General features: G+C 40.1%; 1 protein-coding gene across 6 annotated transcripts in view; it reads right to left on the reverse strand.

The window, feature by feature from the left end:
* Window positions 1-20692, reverse strand: part of Dnah9 (dynein, axonemal, heavy chain 9) — a 319645-nt gene that overhangs the window by 110107 nt on the left and 188846 nt on the right. For 5 of the 6 annotated variants that reach the window (XM_013522070.1, XM_013522071.1, XM_005399353.1 and 2 more), the window contains 5 exons: window positions 20007-20130; window positions 10136-10278; window positions 9607-9768; window positions 9166-9399; window positions 114-374 (listed from right to left, as the gene is read on the reverse strand). In XM_013522070.1, coding sequence (XP_013377524.1) covers window positions 114-374; window positions 9166-9399; window positions 9607-9768; window positions 10136-10278; window positions 20007-20130 — 924 coding nt within the window. The remainder of the gene's footprint in view (window positions 1-113; window positions 375-9165; window positions 9400-9606; window positions 9769-10135; window positions 10279-20006; window positions 20131-20692) is intronic. The other variant, XM_005399351.1, reaches the window with a different exon arrangement.

Below are 20692 nucleotides of genomic sequence, written 5' to 3' on the forward strand. Positions count from 1 at the left end.
TATTTGATTTTGTTGAGAGCTATTTCACAGCATGGTGAACATAGCTAATAAGTGAGCACCGTACATTTCAATACTGCTAAGAGAGAGGTAGGCTTGGAAAACCACCCTCCTACCTTGTTGAGGGTGTTGAGAGCTTCCTGGGCTGCTGTGAGAGCTGGCTCTGCTTTAGCCAGGTCTTCCTCACAGTCCTTCTGCTTCTGCTTCACTTCCAGCATGATCAGGGCCACCTTCTGCTCCTCTTCATCTGCAGTGGCTTTCTCCCTGCTCACCTTCTCAGTCTCCACACCTACCACCTGAATCAGTTTGTCTGCAGCTTCATTCTTCTGCTTCAGCTCTACCTCCTGGGTGGCCAGCTTGGCTTTCAGATCATCCACCTGCATCAGAGAGAAGCACAGGACTTTAGCAGAGTAGTGACCAAACAGAATGGGTGCACTAGCCTGAGGACCCAGCTCTGGAAGCCAACTCCTGTGGCAAATGGGCAGTGCTACATACTCAGATAGGACCAAGCTCCCTGACCCAGGAAAGGAAAGGACTGCTGGATGCCTTCTCTGTCCCAAAGAAGTATGGTGGAACATTATAACACCATGTTCCCTGAACTATTTCTTTGGTGTCCAAATGATTTAGTCTTACTGACACTGGTGCTATGTCATAAAAGATGTCATGTGCCTAACATAATACTTTGCATACAGTAGGCCTTTAATAAAGATCAGTCATTTTTTTAGTTAAAATTGGCCAGTGTGGAATGTACCAAGGATTTATAAAAAGTGAATGTCTACTGTGTGGTCTATAAGACAAATATACAAACAGACAACTGCCATATTGTATACCAAGTAGGAATAATTGATGATCTACTTCCTGCAACAACCTGTCTAGGAAACCAACCCCTAACCTATAACAACTACTCTCAGGGATCTGGCCCAGGAAGTCAGACTTGTAGGAAGTCAGACTACTTTTGTAACAGTCCAGGAAAACAAACAACAAACCTTATAGCAATTGGCCCCAAATGTTTGACTTGATTAATAATGGAGAAGTTCTTTACTTTTTTGGTCTCTCTTCCAATTTAGGAGCAAAGAAAGTCAAACATGTCCTCCTAACCAGTCACACAGGATACTCATTTCAAGTCAGCCTGCCTCCAGCTTCCCTGTCCAACATCCTCCAGTTAAGGCAGGGCTGAGCCTTCTCCTTCTTCATGGTCAAGCTTTCCCACTTCTTTGCCTGATTTGGGTCTCCGCTAAACACAGTGACAAGTTCTGACTAAATAGCCACTGATGATTCCCATTTGGTTGGGCTTCATTTACTCCTACAATCCATAATAGAAATGGACAACCAGGTTAGAATGGTCCAGCAAGCATCCTGATGGTCCAGGCCTGCTGGATTTCCCATTCAGCTCTGAAGACAAACATTGTTTGGAGACCTAATGAAATGGTAGAACTACCAGTGCCGGGGAACTACTTGTCTCATGAGCTGGGAAGAGAGGAATGGTTTGCTATTTACATTCAGATCAGCAGAGTGTGGTTTTTTGCAGAATGTGATTGCTGGACCAGTTGCATCAGCATCATCTAGGAACATGTTAGATATACAAACTCGCAGGTCCCATTCCGGACCTACTGAGTCAGCATCTCTGGAGGTGGGCCTGGCAATCTGTGTTTTCACAGACCCTCTGCTTGATTCTGATGCCTGTCTAGGTTTGATAATCACTGGGCCAATGTAATAGTCTTTTCCGATGCAAAGGGAGAACACAGACTTATTTATTTTTGGAAAGTAAAAAAGCCATTTGTCTTTGCAGTACGGTCCATAAACTTTACATTCCAGAATGACCGCTCGCTTCTTCTTTTTCTGCAGTCTATTGCACACAACAACCAAAGATTTCTTCAGAGCTCCTGGAACACGTCAGACACATTCAAATGCTTTATGATGCAAAATGCACAAGGGGAAAAATAAAACTGAGGCTTAGACGCTGCTGATAATTCCTCTTTCATGGCAGATCAAAAGAAAAGAAAAGGAAAGGGGGGGAAAGAATGCTCTTTAATTTTGGGTATTCATGGAAGCTGGAGACTTTGTGTTAACCTCAAATAGAGGCCTGCTCCCTAGAACGCATCTTATATTCACATGTTGGGAGGTTAATCCGTTTCCATCTCCCGTTGTTCAGCTGCAGAGAGTTATTTCTACAAGGACAAAGATGCAATTGTAAATCAAAATGATTGAGCCGCATAATCACTCCAGTCAGCAAACACACCAGTAACTTTTTGTTCCTTTTCAAATCTTGGGAGATTTGAGAAAATTGAAGTGAGGTTTTTGTAGTTGTTGTTGTTTTGTTTTGTTTTGTTGATTGCAGATACTTTTGTGACCTCAGGCCTAAGGTAAATAATTCCCTGCCCCGTGAATAAGAACTTAATAGTCCTTAAACTGTGACATGGAGTGAAAGAGGGTCCTGCCAATTAGAATTAGGCCACTCCCCACCAAACTGCAAAGAAAGCAGAACTCAGGTTCATTCTGATTCTTCTGCAAAAGCACAGGAAATTGGAATAGGTTGCTTTGAATTTTTCTTTTCTCCTTTTTCTCTTTTTCAAAACATCATTTGCACCTCCCTTTGGATCACTCCCTGTTTAGAAAACTGGGGCAGGAAGACTAAGAGGCAGAGTGCCATAAACACAGTAGACACCCCCAAGGGCAGTTGCACTGGTCCCATGAATTGTGACCATGTGTAGAAAATGGGGAAATGACAATCCAGAACGGTGACAGCACAGGGGTGCTGGGTAGCCCTTCCTTCTTCAAAGACCAAATACATAATATTAGACAGAGAGAAGTTGGGCTTCTGATGGCCTATTCCCCAGAGCTCCAGACACTTTGTGATGTTGGAGGGATGGTAGTGATTCTGAGAAAGAATCAGAGGCACTAAAAACATATTTTATTTATTTATTTAGAGATAGAGATAGTGTTCCACTATGTTGCTCAGGCTGGTCTCGAACTTGTGATCCTCTTGCCTCAGCCCCCTGAGTAGTGGGGATTACAGCAGTGCACCACTGTACCCAGGGAGGTTTTCGTTTGAGGGTGGGGCATGTTGAGTTTGTTTTTCTTGTATTGTCCATGCTTGGAAACTCTTTTTCTGTCAGCAGCTCTAGGTGTTTGGTGAAGGATGTAACCACAGAACTAGTTTCCAGAGAAGAAGAGGAAGCCTGGGGTGATCGGCAGTGGTAAATACAACACTGAGGGTTGGAGATCTAGAGATATCTTTCTCACTCTGTATTTATATAGTAACCTAATACTTTCTTATACGAATTTGTATTTTAAGGAATCTTTCCTCTTAGATACAGATGTTTTCTTTCTATATCTGTTATGTTTGCATGTCGAATAAGAATTTCATCCTTATTCTGGTAACATAGTATGATTTTTCTTTGACAAATGTTCCTTTCCTAAGTCCGATAGTTTCGATGGAGCTGATTCCAGTTGTCATTTGATCTTCGTTTAGCCAGTGAGAGGATCGAAGTCACAGAGGTTGATCAGCTCTGGACAGTGGCTCAAAGAGGGCAATGAGAACCCATGATCATTCACCTGGAGCTTGGCTGAAAACACTTGCAAATAGCACTGCTTGCCATACTGGGAACGCAGAGCAGACCAAATTTACGCCTGAGGTTGTCTCATGCCTTGGAAGTCACTTGCCTGAACATGCGTCCAATGGGGATGAGAGCAGGTGTGAAGAAGGGAGGAAACTGCGATGTGCAGGACACCATTGAGAGTCTGGCTCTAGCTGCACCTGAACTTAGCAATATCTCTGACTTTAGCTGTACAAGCCAATTAATCTCTTTTCATTTTGCTTTCTTACTTTGTCGAAGCAAAGCTACATTATACCTCAAAATATGTACAAATGTGTATCAGTCAGAAAGTAAAATTAATTTTTAAAATGACAGACTTCTGGATTTAGGCCTTTGGTGAAACCTCTCTTCAATCCAACAGGTCCTCTGTCTCATGCACACACTTGAGTTAGTGCAGGAGTGAAGGTAGTAGCGACCTCCACACAGTGCCAGGGAGACATGAAGAGAAACCCAAGCTATGTTGGGGGCCTTGACCATGCCAAGAGAAAGGACACAGTCTGCACCAACTATGAGGACATTACCTGAAGTTGATGCAGACAGTAGATGCCACCTAAGGACCCAGTAAAACCAGTCTCCTTACATTAGAACCAATGAATACCAGAAGACCACAGCACATTGTTAAATAGCTGCCTCCTGAAATCCCACACTATCATGGAAAAGAGAAGGGGAAAAGACCCTTTAGAGAAAATATTCCTGAGGCAGAGTTTAAACTCTGAACTGAATACCTTCCCAAAACTAAATTTTTAACTTGTTCTAATGCTCTAAGAAAATACTGGAGGCTGGGTAACTTATAAATTGAAGAGGTTTGTTTGACTCATGATCTGGTGGTTGATGCCATGGCACCAGTATCCTGGCTGTATCACCTCATGGCCCAAAGGTGGACAGGGAACTGGTTGCAGTGGCGTCTCTTTATAATAACCTATTCTTGCAAGAACTAATCTCTGAGAGACAATCAACCCTTTCCAAGGTAGGTGCCCTCATGAACTAATTACCTCATGTATTAGTCAGTTTTCTCATCACTAGGGCACAATGCTGAGACTCACAACTTAAAAGAAGAAGGTTTAATTTCTCTCATGGTTTCAGGGGATTCAGTCCATGGTTGGCTGTCTCTAAGGTAAGAATGTCATGGCAAAAGGGCACAGCACAGCAAAGCTCTTTAGAGAATGGTGGCCAGGAAACAGAGCAGAGGAATGGTGTCAGAGAGGAAGAACCAAAGGACTAGACATAGACCCCAAGGCTATATCACCACGACCCACTCACCCACACCCAGACATAAGTTCCACCAATCCCATAACAGGTTTCAAAAGCCAATCAAGTTGCCACTCCTCTCTGACCACAACACCTTGTATTAGACCCAACTCTAAAGTTTCTACCACCTCAACACCACAAGAATGGGAACAAGTTCTCCAGCACATGAGCCCTTGGGAACACACCCAAACATATCCAAAGTAGAGTGTCTGAAAAACTAAATCGTTCTGATATGGAAGATTAAGATTTAAGATCTTTAAATGAATAAGATGGATGCAGAACTAAGTTGAATTCAGTTATAGAAAAACAGGGTTACCTTTGTGAGCAGCTCTACATATAAAATAATAAGTCTAATGTGATGAACTTCTGATTATTATACAATTATTAATTTTGTCACTGTTACTGTAATGATTCTTCTAATACAACTAGTATTGCTAAGTAAATCTGTTTTCTAAGCTAGATATGAGAGACTCATTTAGCCTGTTCCCACTGACTATAAGCATTGAGAACTGTCAGAGTCAGGTAGCAACATTCTGATAACAATATTTTTCCAGTTATTACCCTTATACCACACTTGTGATGGCAGAGTTGTAGTTCAATTTTTTTCTACCAAAGAAACAGTTGCAGACAAAGAGTTTATACCACAGTCAGGAGACCCAAATGCCATTAGTTATCAGGAAAATCATCATTATTACCATCAATAGATCAATAGATATTTATAAAATATATATCATATTACATACAGTATTGCCAAAAGTCATTCTCCCCCCCTACTCTGTGCTTGTGTGTGATTTTGAAATACTTTATTGGTTGATTTGTCTATCCACCCGTAATCAGCTCAAATATCCACAGATAAATGAATCTTAGTCTTTTCCCTTGATGGACTGATAACAGCATAGCATGATATATGTAGGAGAAGAGACATAAAATGCTCTTTTGCTTCAGACCTGAAACGTCTCCCAAAAGCTCACATGTTTCAGGTTTGGTGCACAATGAAGCAGTATACAGAGTTGGGGTCTTTGGACAGTGACTGAATCATGATATTTCTGTCTCATCAATGGGTTAATAGATTAATGGACTCAGTTTAAGGGGCCATTGAGAGGTGGTGGAAATCTTAGCAGGTGCCGCCTAGAAAGAGGTCCTTGGGCTGGGCCCTTCAAGGTTATATTCTGTCCCTGTCTTCCCCTACTACTTTCTCTTTCTCCCTCTCCCTTTCCCTCCTTTCCTCCTCCCTGTTTCAATGAGGTGAACAGATTTTGTCCATCACACACTCTCTATCATGATGTTCTGCCTCACCATAGGCCCAGTAACAATGGAACTGAGTGATCTCTGCTGCCCTGAATCAAAATAAATCTTTCTTCCTTTAAATTGATTTTCTCAGATGTTTTGTCATAGCAACAGAAAGCTAGCAGAAATACATCTTTATTTAGTTTTTACAAAGGGCTTCCAGGGGATTAGGAAAGCGTTTAGCTCTTGACAGTGATAAGCTGATAAGGTGAAGACTGATGAAGACACAGAGATGTGCACTAGCTGTGGGACTGGGGAGAACTACAGATACTACCCGGGGACTGCAGGGTACAGTGCTATGGGATGGAAGAGGAGAAGGATGAACAATACGCAAAGACAGCGCTGCCAGATGATAGTCAGGGAAACTGAGCAGAATGCCATTCTTTCATGATTCATTCAAGAAACGTTGAATAAGTGTGCACTCTGTTCGGGCACTCTTTCAGGTACTTGGGATACATCAGTAGAGAAAACAGACAAGGTTCTCTGTCCTTGTAGAGCTTGTAGCCAGTGGCTAGATATAGACAACAATACACATAACAAGTGAATTATAAATTATGTTAGATGAAGTTACGAGAAAATGTTGAAGTAGAGTAGAGTGAGGGGAGTGAGAGGGCTGAAGGGTCACAAGTTAAAATGGGGCCATCATCAGACCTAGAAGAAGCTCAGAGGACGTTGTCTGGCACTGTAGGTAGCATGGGTTCTGTCAAGTGGTTGCAGGTGACAAACTGCAAGGAAAAGCTAGAGGAAGCACATTGAAAGAAACTCATGAAATTAGACAAAGGTTTGCTTGAGAAATGAGATTTCAATGGCTCTTTGACAGATAATACAGTAAGACAAAAGCAAAGTGTTACATGCACCATTCATTTTCTTTGGTTTTGAGGGTGAAGGTGCAGATAGTGGACATGGTTTGTCCCCCCCAAATTCATACAAAGGGAAGCTTGGTCCCCAGTTGAGTGGGTGGAAGCTTTGAGATGGAACCTCATCACTCTGTTAGTGTTTTCTTTTGCTATACAAAAGCTTTTTAATTTGATGTGATCCCAGTTGTTGATTCTTTTTAGTATTTCCTGTGTGATTGGGGTTTTGTTATTAAAATCCTTGCCTACACCTGTGTCTTCAAGAATTTTATCTATTCTATCTTCCAGCAGATTACTTCTGTTTTAATATTTATATCTTTGATCCATTCCAATTTTAGTTTAGTGTATGGTGAGAGATATGGATCTAGTTTTAATCTTTGGCATGTGGAAAGCCAGTTTTCCCAGCATCATTTATTAAACAGGCTATCTTTCTTCCAGTGAGGTTGTTTGGCCTCTTTGTCAATGATAAGGTAACCAAGTATGCTTGGAGTTACTTCTGAATCTTCTATTCTGTTCCCTTTATTTATTATTATTATTATTTTTTGCCACTGTGCTTTGAAGAGACAATCCACAGAATGGGAAAAAACTTTTACCAGCTACTCCTCGGACAAAGGGTCAATATCTGGACTATTCAAAGAACTCAAAAAATCAGACCCCCAAATTTAAAGACCTAATCTAAAAATGGGCATCTGAAATGAATGGACACTTTTCAGATAAAGAAGTACAAACAGTAAATGAATATATGAAAATGTTCTGGTCATTCATGAAATGCAAATTAAAACAACACCAATACTACATCTCACTCTAGAAAGAATGACTGTCATCAAGAAATCAACCATTGTTGGTGGGAGTATAAATTGTTACAACCACTATAGAAATCAGCATGGACAGGCTTCAACAAACTAAAAATAGAAGTTCCATTTGACCTAGTTATTCCCCTTCTAGATATCGTCTAGGTATATATAAAGTGGCACAACTTATAATAGCTAAATATTGGAAACAGTGCATATGCCTATCGATGGATAAATTGTTAAGAAAATGTGGGCCTTATATACAATGGGATACTACTTTGCCACAAAGAAGGATAAACTTGAGACAGTTTTAGGTAAATGGATGCCCCTTGAGATAATAATTTTAAGTGAAATAAATTAGAAACACAAGTTTAAGTATTGCTCTGTTTCTCTTGTGTGGGAAACCCAAAGGATAAATAAATCAGGAGGAAGGTGGAGGATGGATATTGGGAAGTAGGAAGAAAGTGTTCAAATGGGAAGGGGAACAAGGGGGATGAAGAAAGGAAGGAAGGAAAAGGGTGTGAAAAAAGAGAGAATGGAAGAAAAAATGGAAACAAAGCTTTTGTAAATGGGGGGAGGCTGAAGGGTTGAAGGGAGGGGAATGGGAAAAAAAGAATTAAGATATAAGTACAAATTCCTTATGATGAATGTGATCATTATGTATGGGAAACATGTACTAATAAAAATTTTTAAAAATCCAGAATGATTGCATGCAAGAAATAAAAAATAAAAATAAAAGAAAACATAACCATACCATATAAAAAGAGAGGCAGCCTAGTGGATAGTAATTAGGTCACAGCAGCTCCACACTCATGAATGGATTAATGCTGTTCCTCAGGAGTGGGTCTCATCTCACAGGACTGGATTAGTTCCCAAGAGAATCCCTTTGGGATTCAGGGCCCTGAATCCCACCTCTGAATCCCTCTTCTGCATGCACTGGATTCCTTTTCTGCATGTGCCCCCATCATCCTTCCTGAGGCCCTCATTTGAGTCAAGTAGATAGTGCACCATGCTCTGGAACCTCCAGAATTGTGTGTGAAATATGTCTCTTTTCTTTATAAAATACCTTACCTCACGTATTTTGTATTAGCAACCCAGTATACTACAATAGATTGGAAGAGACTTGCAGAGGAAGAAGAAAAGATTGCAAAGAGGAAGCAAGAAGAGGTCTCTAGCATCCATGAGAGGGAGCAAACCAGACCTGGAGCTAAGGATACGCTCCTTTGCTAAGGAAGCTCACTAAACTTTGGGTCCTGTTCCTGCTTCTATGGGGCCCCTGGAAAACCATAAGTGGCTTTTCAGCTCTAGACTGGGATGTCTGTAATGCACTGGTTTGGGGCTGCCGCTACCCCTCCAAATCCACTGACGGTAAGAGAGCAGGACATGGCTCACCTGGGCAGAGGTGCTGTGCAGCTTCAGCAGCCCATTCTCAAGCCGCTCTGTTTTGGACTTGAGCTCTTTTTCATTTCTGCACAAAAGGCTCTGGTAGAGTCTGATGAACTCTAGGAAGGATTTGGGAGTTGTATAGTTGTAGTGCTGCTCGTTGCTCAGATAAGACTGGGATGTTTGGTTGACACTTGTGTGGACAAAGGCCATGAACTTGCTAATTGATTGCTTTACTGTAGGCTGGAGTTAAAAAAAAAAAAAACAGGAAATATAAGAGCATGTGACTGAGGTTGAAGGTGACTATCCATCCCATTCTTTCCTTCACTGAGTGGGAAGTTATGTTTCCATGGCTCCGTCCAAGCCTGTACTTTAACCCCAACATGTAGACACGAAATTCTTTGCACCCTGAGGTGAGGAGGACACTGAGGAGGCCTCTTTCCCCCTCACCTCAATGCTGCCTGTGTTTTGCAGGAAACGAAGGCTGACAGACTCCAGTGCCTGCTGAGGCCACTCATGGAACCAGTCGATGGCTGTGCAGTTCAGAATGGCTGGGAACTTCCTGCTCCGGACCCTTAGCTTGTTCCCCACAGGGGAGAAACAGAGAGTCACCTGAGAAATCAGAAGTGGGGTGGGGGGAGAATCGAAAAGGTATCAGAGAAATATTTGCAGAGGGCCAGACATAGCTTTGGTTTCTTGATTTCCCAGAAACTCAAGCAGCCTCTCCAACAAAGATAAAATCAACACATACTGGCCAGTTTTCTTAGCATCGGGTGCAGAACCCTGAGGTGCATAATGCAAGAGGGGAACCAATAATAAAGCAGGTGTGGAGGGCCTCTTGCAGGGGTGCTCAGCCTGAGAAGGGTGAGCACCCTCCCCTCCTACTGTGAAGACAGAATAGCTGGCCCCAAACTGCCAGTAGAGGTTCCCATGAGCATTTCTGGTCTGTGCCTACTCCAGGCAGGAAATCCTCCTTTACCTTCAGGTGTCGTCGGACACGATCTGTAAAAAACTTCCAGCAGTTCTCCCTGTTGTCAACCAGACCTTGGCTCTTGACTTCATTCCTCACATTGCTTATGATGCTTTCAACTTCATCATCTGAGTAGAGGTCTGGGATCTCTGCTGGGAATAAATGGAGCACAGATGGGCAGCTTTGACATCTTGCTAAATGATGCAATCAGACATGGGAGGTGATTCTGGCTTGGGACACAGGTCTCTTGGCTTTTGCACTGTGTTCCAAATCACTTGCTGGTGAAATTGAATGGACACCATTAATACACCTAGCCCAGGACAAGGGAATGCATACATTAATGAATGGAATCGGGTGTAGGATGGCTTTTGGGCCCGATACAGGCTGTTAGTAGCATTGCAATGATCTTTCCTTCTTTTGCTTAAGCATTTATTTTTAACCACTTTGCCGGCTCTGTGAAAATTGTATCACTAAGGAGATCAATATTTAGCAAGAGATATAAAACATGTTTATTTATAAGACTGAATGAACAGGGCCACAAACATGTATATAAATTCATATATTTAAGAAGAACAGGCAGTTTCTATAAGAGAGGAAGAAAGTGGGATAGCTTAATGGAATTTAGTACTGTATATGATACATGCTACCTTAAGTTGCTGTAGAAAAGATTGAACTGTTTAACTACACAATGTATATGTTAATAAAACTAGGATCTAAAAAACTGTGGTTGGTTCCTTATCTTAGATTGTACCCCAGGCTAAAGGTCAAATGAATCATTGATTTAACTATTTAAAAAAAATGAAGTGGTAGGAAATACATGAAGGAAATACTCATATAATCTTTGAGTGGGAAAAACTTTTTAATTATAACTCAATCTACTTTTTAAAAGATAAATTCAATCAAAAAATGGATAAATTTAGCAACATGAAAATAAAGAAAAATGTCATGGTGAAAGTATATGATAAGCCGGGCATGGTGGCACATGCCTGTAATCCCAGCACTCAGGAGGCTGAGGCAGGAGGATTGTTTTGAGTTTGAGACCAGCCTGGGCTACAAAGTAGCTCAGGGCCAGACTAAATTGTATAGCAAGACTCTGTCTATAAAAGACCAAAAAAAGGGAAAGTATATAGTAAAGAATAATAATAACAATTACAAAAACTCAAAAAAACCACAATGAAAGCATATGTTAACTCAGATTATTGTTAAATAGCTAATCCCCTTAATATGTAAAGAAATTCTGTACAAATGAAAGTTAAATAAACGGAAGATATGTTGAAGGGTATGAAAAACAGTTCACAGTCAATGAAATAAAAATAAAAATGAATAAGAAAGGGAATAATGAAGGAACTAAAAGTGTCTCTTAGATATTTTTTAATGTCACTTATAAGAACAGAAATGCACATCAAAACTGCTTAATTACTTTTACACCAATCAGGTTGGTAAACATGAATCGACACAGCCTCACTCATAATAGCACAAATGTTAATTAAAACTGTCTAATTGTTATTTTTACCAGTTTGGCAAAAATCTGGAAGGTAGAGAAAACAGTGTTAAGGAGACAGTGTATGCGAATGAAATAATATACACATCTGACTAAAGAATAATATTTTTAAAAATCCTGACTAAATATATAAAAATTAATACATAATAGCTACTTAGAGTTTATATTGGAAATGTTAGGATAGTTAAATTCTAGAAAGATCTGTGGAAATAATGTACTATATTAAGAATTTAAAGAAATAAAACAATATGATCACTGAACTAGGTACATAAAACTTCTAAAAAACTGTCAGCAAACTAGGAATGAATCTGATAGTACATATTAACTTCAAACTTAAAGCAAACATCCTACCTAAATATTCTTTTTAAAATCAAGAATAAGATAAACATAACTGCTATTATACATTTTATTCAACATTATGGAGGAGGTCTTGGACTGTGTAAAAAGTTAAGAAAAAGCAATAAAATTGCAGAGATTGTTAAGAAAGTAATGAAACTACTACTGTTTGAAATCTAATTTATACATAAAAAATCTAAAAGAAATTCACATAAGTAATCAGAACTCATGAGTATTCAACAATAAGCCTATTGGATACAAAATCAATGTTGGAAATTAAATTGCATTTCTGTTCGCTAGCCAAAAAAAGAAGTGTGGAGAGAACAAAAAAGGCGTGTGTAAGTTATTTAGAATTCCAACAAAAAGTACCAGCATCTAAGTAATAAATATAAAAGATGTGCAATATTTTAATGTAAAAACCATAGCATACTACTGAAGGTACTATACGAGACCCTTAAAAGTACAGAGAAATATTGTGTTTGTGGGGAAGGCTACAGTACAGCCACTACCACAAATATGTAAGTCCAATAAAACATTAAATGAGCTCATTGTTTGATCTCGACAAACATATTTTAGAATATGTTTGAGGAGGAGCCAAGGGTAAAGAATGGCTTTCCAGAAATGGAATGACCTTGGGAAAGCTATGTTCTTTAAAGCAATGCAAAGCTGGAATTGGGGTAAATAAATAAATCAAAGTAAAACACCTAGCAGTAGAACCAGTAGCAAAACGGAAACTGACATTAAAAATCAGGATACAAAGGGATGGACTATCAAGTGATGTAAGGATAATGCAGTGTCTGTATTAATAATGTTGTTAGGATAATTCAATATTAATACAACAAAGACAATTAGATCACTAGATGAAAGTGAGTTCTAGATAAAGACAAATATGAAAAGTAAAACTAGTAATTTAAAAATTAAAATACAGGCAATTGTTTTTTGGCACTGAGATAGAAGAGAATTTCTGAAACAACACAGAAAACACAAAGCATTAAAAATACTGTTGCTGGGTACGGTGGCACATGCCTGCAATCCCAGTGCTCAGAGGGCTGAGGCAGGAGGATTGCAGCAAGTTTGAGGCCAGCTTTGGCTACAAAGTCAGTGTAAGGCCAGCCTGAACTACATAGCAAGACCCTGTCTCAAAAGAACAACAACAACAACAGCAAATACTGTCAATTTTATAACATTAAAACTAAATTGGTATGACAAAGTCAGACACAGACTTGAAAATGCTATTTATAAGCCATGTGATGAAAAAAGGGTTAGTATGCAAAATACATAAGGAACTCCTACAAATGCATAAGGAAAAGAGACCAAGACCCAAAAAGAAAATTATACAATTGACACAACTTACAAAAGGGAAGCAGGAATAGACAGCAAACATTTAAAAAGATGCGAAATGTCACCAGTAAGAAGAGAAAGGAAAACAATGAGATTTAATTTTATTTCTATAGATAAAAATTGTTATGTCAGAGAAGCCAAGTATTGGTGAGGTTGGGAAGAAATTCATTAATTATCATGGCTGGAGACTAAATTTGCATAACTTCCCTGGAGAGCAATTTGGCACTTTTATTTACTAAAGTTGAAATACACATACCAGATGGGATACAAAACTCATCTCAGTTTTGCGTACCTACTTAAAGAAACTCTTTAAGTACACATGTGCAACAAAAATTGCTATTTTGTCATATAGTTCACACTTGCACACATGTTTATTTCATTGCTCTCTACACGTCCCAAGTAGTTTGTAAAAAAATACGGAAAGACATAAGGAAAACTAGTCAATGTAGATGGTGAGAATGTGGCAACTGTAACTTTAAATCTTTTGCAAATTTAGTCTGGGAAAAAGTTCCAGGACTGTTGCCTGTCATTTCAAGTCAAAGAGAGATAATTTAATGAAAACTTCATTTTTAAAAACTTAGAATTGGTCATGCTTGAAAGCAAAGTTAGAACTTGCAAGAAGAGGGGATAAAGAGAAATTCTGAGTTAGGAAATAGGGAAGGGGTGGGGGCCTGGAGCAGGGGGGTTGGGCTTGGAGAGGAAGAAGACTAATATTGGAGGAAAAGAGAGAACTGTAGGGAAATGGAGACAGCCCATGATGTACGAGGGTAGTGGTGAGTCTCACAGTGAATGGCACAAATTTTCTGTATGGAAGAGATGAGATTGAGGAGGGAAGTAAGAACCAGTGGAGCACAACCCAAAAGTTGAAAGCAATAGCTATGATGCAAAGGGTGAATGTGGTAAGCTCCAGGTTACATATAGATGTCAGGAAAGCACTTTTGCATGTCCAGAGCCAGTCCTTATGGATCTAGACCTGTATACAAGCTCTATGTGAAGCTCTCCACACCTGCGTGCATCTTCCTTCTTGCATAACTCACATAGAAATGCCAGCATCATACAAATATTAGTGAAGGAAGATACCCTTGAGGATTCCCTACCCATCCTGCTTCTTTGTGGACCTGGGTTAAGTCTTCAACGGGATGATTTGATAAATGGTATCCAGCTCATGAAAGTGCCTGATATCACAATCCTATGGGCCCTTGGAGTTGCTGTACCTCTTTGCTCAACTGCATCTGGGGTAAACTCGGTTTGATCGCATTAAACTGGCCAGGAATCTAACAAATGTTTTGTACCAATTAGCTTTAGTCATTTAAAAGGTCAAAAATTTAAAAAATGAATTATCATGAGAAACATCATTTACTTTCTTCCCTTAATTGGACAAACCTGATTTAATTTCCATTCTCTAAGATATTTAAATAGCATACCCATAAAACAGTTTGTGCTATAACTTGTCAAAATCAAGGTGTTACTAATGGGATAACATTTTTTTGTCTTTTTGAGACAGGGTCCCACTATGCTGTTTAGGCTGGCCTTGAGCTCACTTTGTAGCCCAGGCTGGTCTTGAACTCACAATGAACCTCCTGCCTCTGCCTCTGCAGTACTGGGATTACAGGTGTGCGCCACCACGCCTGGCCCATTAATGGAATAATTTATTTCAGCTTCTTTTTGTTTTTGTTGTCTTTTTGAGACAGGGCTTCACTGTGCAATCCAGGCTGGCCTTGAATTCACTATGTAGCCCAGGCTGGCCTCAAACTCACAGCGATCCTCCTGCCTCAGCCTCCTGAGTGCTGGGATTACAGGTGTGCACCACTATGCCCTTCAGCTTCTTTTAATAAAAGTAGGGGATCAGAGAAAACTACTGAGAAAGTGAAATGGTATTTAGTGTGTGTTGGGAGTTAAGGAATTCAGGGCAGGTTTTAAAACAAGCAATACTGAGATGGCATTGGCAGCAGCCAGGCTCGTCATGCCTGCCTGTAGTGACCCGAATTTCCTTTCTGTTAGTATCTCAGAGTTCCCAGTGAGATCTTGGATTTTCTTTGGTCTTAGGACATTTGTAATACTACAGTCTACAGTCTTTGCCTGTCTTTTACTTGAAAGGTGTGGCATTTATATCTTTTTGGTGTTTCACCTATAAGATGCTGGGTAGAGAGGAGGCAAACTATGGCCTGCATGCTGGCCCTGGCTCACTGCCGGTTTTTGTATGGCCTATAAGCGAAGGATGATTTGGAGGATTTTTAATGATTGGAAAAAATTAAAATAATAATGTTTAATGGCACATGAAAATGATATGAAATTTAAATTTTATTACCCATAAATAGTTTCATTGGTCACGGCCATGCTCGTTCATTTAGGTTTTATTTATGGCTATTTTTGCATTATAATAAAGATCTGAGCTGCTGTGACAAAGACTGTATGGTCCGTGAGGCCTGAAGTATTTACTTTTCAACCTTTATACAAAAAGCTCATTGCCCTTGGTTTATGGGATACTCTGACTGCCAAGATGCTGAAAGCTTTTGGGCCATTTAGAAACTTCATGTACATGACTCATGGTGGTGTTTCTCCCAAGATTTGAAGGAACTGTAAAAACAAGATCACTGGACAGAATATCTGGGGATAAACACCTCTAAATTGCCAGCAAATTTGCATTTTCAGATATGCTTCTCCAAGTTTTCCTGGCAACATTCCTGTCCCTTATTGTGTGATATACTAATAGCACACTGTGCTGAAAGCAGGAAAATAAACAGCCAGAGGGACAGTAATGTGAGCAGAGGTCAACGTCATTTACACATTTGAAAAGTTCCCTCCAATAGCCTAAAGTTAGGAAACTTTATCTGTCTCTTATATCTCTTAATGTCTTCATGTCGACACTGAGATGTCCTAATATTTGGCAAGCCAGGTAATAGTCATGTGTTAGGTTCCTCAGAGGCCACAGAGGCTTTGCAGAAGAAATCCTGACTTTGTTATCCTTTGGATAGAGGTGGTGAGGAAGCGGTTGGCAATGTAAAAGAATCCACGGAGATAGAAAGTCTGGGATAACTGTATGGGACTGTGGCACCACAAGACGAAAACAAATTTAGCTGTTTGGACAGCTAATTGGATTAACATTTAAGGTTCTGATGTCTGTGGTCAGACCTAGTGAGTCCACAGGTATCTTTAAGAGATCCAGTCCATGCTGCATGGCTGCTCTTTTGCCCCAATCTTTATATTTTTTATTTCTTTTAAGGAAACTAGGCCAAAATTCAGTTTATATGACAGCGTAGATGGCTCACTGGGAAGTCCAGTTACAGACGCTCACCAGAGAACTGTTCACTGCCACGTCTGCTATAGATATTTGAAGATTCTATGTCCTCATGGGATATGTATAGAGCACTAACATTAACTCTGGGTCTCATCCCAAAAAGTTGGAAGATGAAGTGATCTTTTTATTTTCTATGTTCCATGAGGAGAGCTGGCCTAAATAGAAAAAGAAAAGTCTGTTCAGAGATGGACAGGAATACGATTTGGGAAGAAACAGGGCCCAACAGGCAATAGACTCTTCCCCTAGACCACACAGAGGCTACATGTCCCTCATCTGAGCACAGTACCTAGTGACTGGGGCGTGGGGGTTTAATAGGTGATTGTAGAACAAATAAATAATTAAATGAATTTGGCCTAACCCAAGAAAAAGAAATATGAATTTTGGAGGCAAGCAATTAAACCTCTTGAAAAGCAAAAGGAAAATCCTAACATAAGAGCCCAAAGTAGAATGAAGTATGAAATCTGGCAGAGTTGGAAGAGGAAGAGACATCATGCCTTGAGCAGGCTACGTATTCTCAGCTGCTTAGTGCTGATTGGCTAGTGTTCTGTAGTAAAATGGAAGTCTGGGAAGCTGGAGACAGAAGTATTCTCCTAGAAATCCGGGATTAATTTTCATTTCTCCCTCTAAGTTATGATGGGAACTTGGCTGAATTTGGATCAAAGACAGAGAGGTGAACATTTGTAAGAATTCCTAAAACACCGGAGATTGATGATAAGTATTCATTCTTCAGGAAATATTATGACAGGTCAATAGGAATTCCTAAAACACCTGAGATTGATGATAAATATTCATTCTTCAGGAAATATTATAACAGGTCAATAGGATCATGACAAGAATTAGATTTTTCAGGTCCACCAGCGCCCACATTTCATGCACAGTTTCATCAGCAGCTGCATGATCCCAGTTTAAGATTCTGACAGTCAAGGGGAGCGTCTTACAGACAGGCTTCCTCTGCTCCTGACCCGAGGCATGAACACTCTGCCTTAAACACAATTATGTGCTTTTGCTAATTACTCAGGAATGTAATTTGTTCCACTTTGTGTGTAGGATTTCTTCCTGTCAATATCTAACGCTCTTGAGATGCAACTGTCTTACTACTGGGTTCTGAAAGGCTGTGGTGGGTGTCAGAAGTGGGATTCATGATCAAAATATCATCATGGTTTGATTTTGACACAGGTGTCATGATAGCAAGGGGTAAAATAAGGAGCTGAAGACGACCGAGGAAACAAAATAGCCGATGTCATGAGATTACTAGTTCTCTCAGAGAGAAATTTGGAGGGATAGTTGTATTAAGCATTCACTCACTACCAATGCCAGTCTAGCCGATGTGACAGGACTTGTGGATAACTACAGAGTAATGAGTTATGGGCAAGTACCCCAACGCATATTTTGCTCTCTCTACTGTGTTTTCCAAGGGTGGAGTAATTGCATAATCTCACAAAATTAAAACATTGGGAATACAGATTCTGAAAACTCTTCTACTTTGCAGACAGATGTTATTATTCCACAGGGAACATTAAAACCATATATTCTTATTCTTATTCTTCTTGTTAAAGAGGTTAAGTTAAAAAACAGAGGACAATTAGAAGAAAAAAATGTTAAAATTAAATGTATTTTCACTGTAACATGTGCACAAATCTTGCTGTTTTTAATACAGACGCCTGGAAAGGGAACTGTGAACCTGAAACTGTATGACTTTGGAACAGGCTGACTGCATTAAGTTTTCACTGGGCAAACCTTCAGAAATTCGATTGTGCTTGAAAGAAAGTTGTCTTCTAAATGAAAAATTAAAGATACTTAATTGAGGAATAAAATTTCAGTTGGCAAATGTATAACAACTTCTGTGTCTCAAACATTATTTTAGGAGAAGGTGACCTGGCTGGACGGGAGCCAAGTGAAATACAGAGCGAGGCTGGCACCATGCCTGACATTTCCAAAGCTGGAAATCTTCAGAAGCACAGACTCTTAGGCTGTTATAGAAATGAGGCTTCAGCATAGCTTCAGGGTGGGAGGCCAGTTGGATCTTTCTCATTTAATAAAATAATGAATGTTGTAGGTTAAATACTATGGTGATGAGATATTAAAGACAGTATTTAGGAAGGGGAAAATTTGCTGCATGAGAGGAGAAAAGGTGTAAGAGTTGGTAGGAAAACTCCTGAGTACAGGGCCAATTTAAATAGGCTAAATTGGGAAACAAATGAATGTGGGATCAGTGCAATGTCAGGAGTCAGCACAGGAAGGAACCTGGGATGGGCCTTCATCAGAAAGAAACCATCACAGCACCTCTGACTGCATGATCTGGATCAAGGGCCAGTGGCTCCTTACGGGTGACAGTAGAATGGCATAGAGTACAATGCCACAAAATATGACACACAGTGATTCTGAAGCAGTGAAGTTCCTAGGGACTGGCAGGAGTTATCCTGAAATAACTTATGACTTACGACATGGGATAGATGATGGAGAAATGTACCTGTGATTATATTCCTCGGACTTCCTAAACTGAAGGGTATTCAACACATCTAGCGATTGGGTTGTGGAGAAAAGAGCTTATGAATTGTTGGGAATTGAGAGGTGATAATTTTTTCAGGAACACGTGTACACTACTTCTATTCCCAGGTAAACAGGTGGCTTTGCAGGTGCTGCATTTAGCTTAAGATTCAGGGAAGCATAATCTTTCTTTAATTTGAATAAATACATATTTTGCAAATATGTAAATTATGCACTATATGTTCTTATGTAACTTATTGTCTGTATATAAAAATGTAATATTTAATGTGTACTTTTGTAATCACTGACATAAGTCCTGAACTTCTAAATAAACAGACAAAACAGAAGCAGAAACTGAGCTTTCCAGTGAAGTCTCATAGTGTCATAGGGCACTAGACAACACTGGTCAAGTTTGTTGAGGACTGAGAACTTTGGGGAGCTATTCTACGTCTGTTCCTGCTTGCACGAAGTTATGAATCTTTGGTTCATTAAATTGGTAACCCAATCTTGCCCTATTGTGTAAGTGCTGCATTCTTTCTGTATGTATTTTCCTGCCAGCGTCTAAGTTATGTGAGGTCTTACACACATTGCAGTCTCTCTGTGTCATAGGTGTGGAGAGGAAATGGCACCTTCTCTCTGGTGTCAGCAGACCCCCAGGCCTTAAACCTGCTCTCCTTCCCGTAATCACAGCTTGCCCCACTAAGATTCAAGATTATTATCTTATTTGCAATGAGAGTAGAATCTAAGAACCAGGACAGCTGGCCCAGCACCAACCCTAGGAAGGGCTTTAATGAACCTTTGCTATATCAGTTTTCTCCCTTATTGCTATGATCCAGCTTTTCTGACCTTGGACTACTTCTCCACCTTTGAATGACTCTGATTCCTTTAGAGGCACTCAAGTGCACAGAGTTTCTTACCAGATGCCAAGAGATCATTGATGAGCACAAGGAACCTTTCATCAGCCACCTGGGTGTCAGTCATGAGGAACACTGTGCTGAGATTCTTTACCCCAGCTTTCAGACACAGACTGGCCAGGTCCACCTGTAGGAACAATCAATATCAGAAAGCTCTGACAAGAAGGCATTCTCCAAAGAGGCCCCTGACCTACTCTTTAAATATGGAGCTATTTTATTACCTGCTTTAATGGGAAATAAAGGCAACAATGGGAGGCAGGCAGGAGTTCTATCTCGCATGGACAGCTAGGAAAATATGCCTCACACCCATACCTCAATGCCAGTGGAAGTGGGCAAGTAAAACCATATAGAGAAAACCTTTAATTCATGGTGGTTCCTGCACTAGCTTCTGGGTCTCAGATTTGTGCTAAGAGGTGCTTCTTTCACAAGGCAGAGGTGATCCCTGTACATCTGTTTTACTTACGTCATTATGCAAGTGAATGATCTGCTCCACAGGCAAGTGACTGCTCTTGGTCTTGACATCGGGGTCCTGTACTGGGGACCACCTGCCTAGGATGAATATGTCTTATGCTAGGGTTCTTATAACTGTCAGTAGCTCTAGCAAAAAACTTTTGTGAAAAACAAATACAGTACTAGGGAATACACACACACACACACACACACACACACACTCACACACTCACCTCCAG

Source organism: Chinchilla lanigera, unplaced genomic scaffold (assembly GCF_000276665.1).
Source record: "Chinchilla lanigera isolate Chin_1 unplaced genomic scaffold, ChiLan1.0 scaffold00066, whole genome shotgun sequence".
Taxonomy (NCBI): domain Eukaryota; kingdom Metazoa; phylum Chordata; class Mammalia; order Rodentia; family Chinchillidae; genus Chinchilla; species Chinchilla lanigera.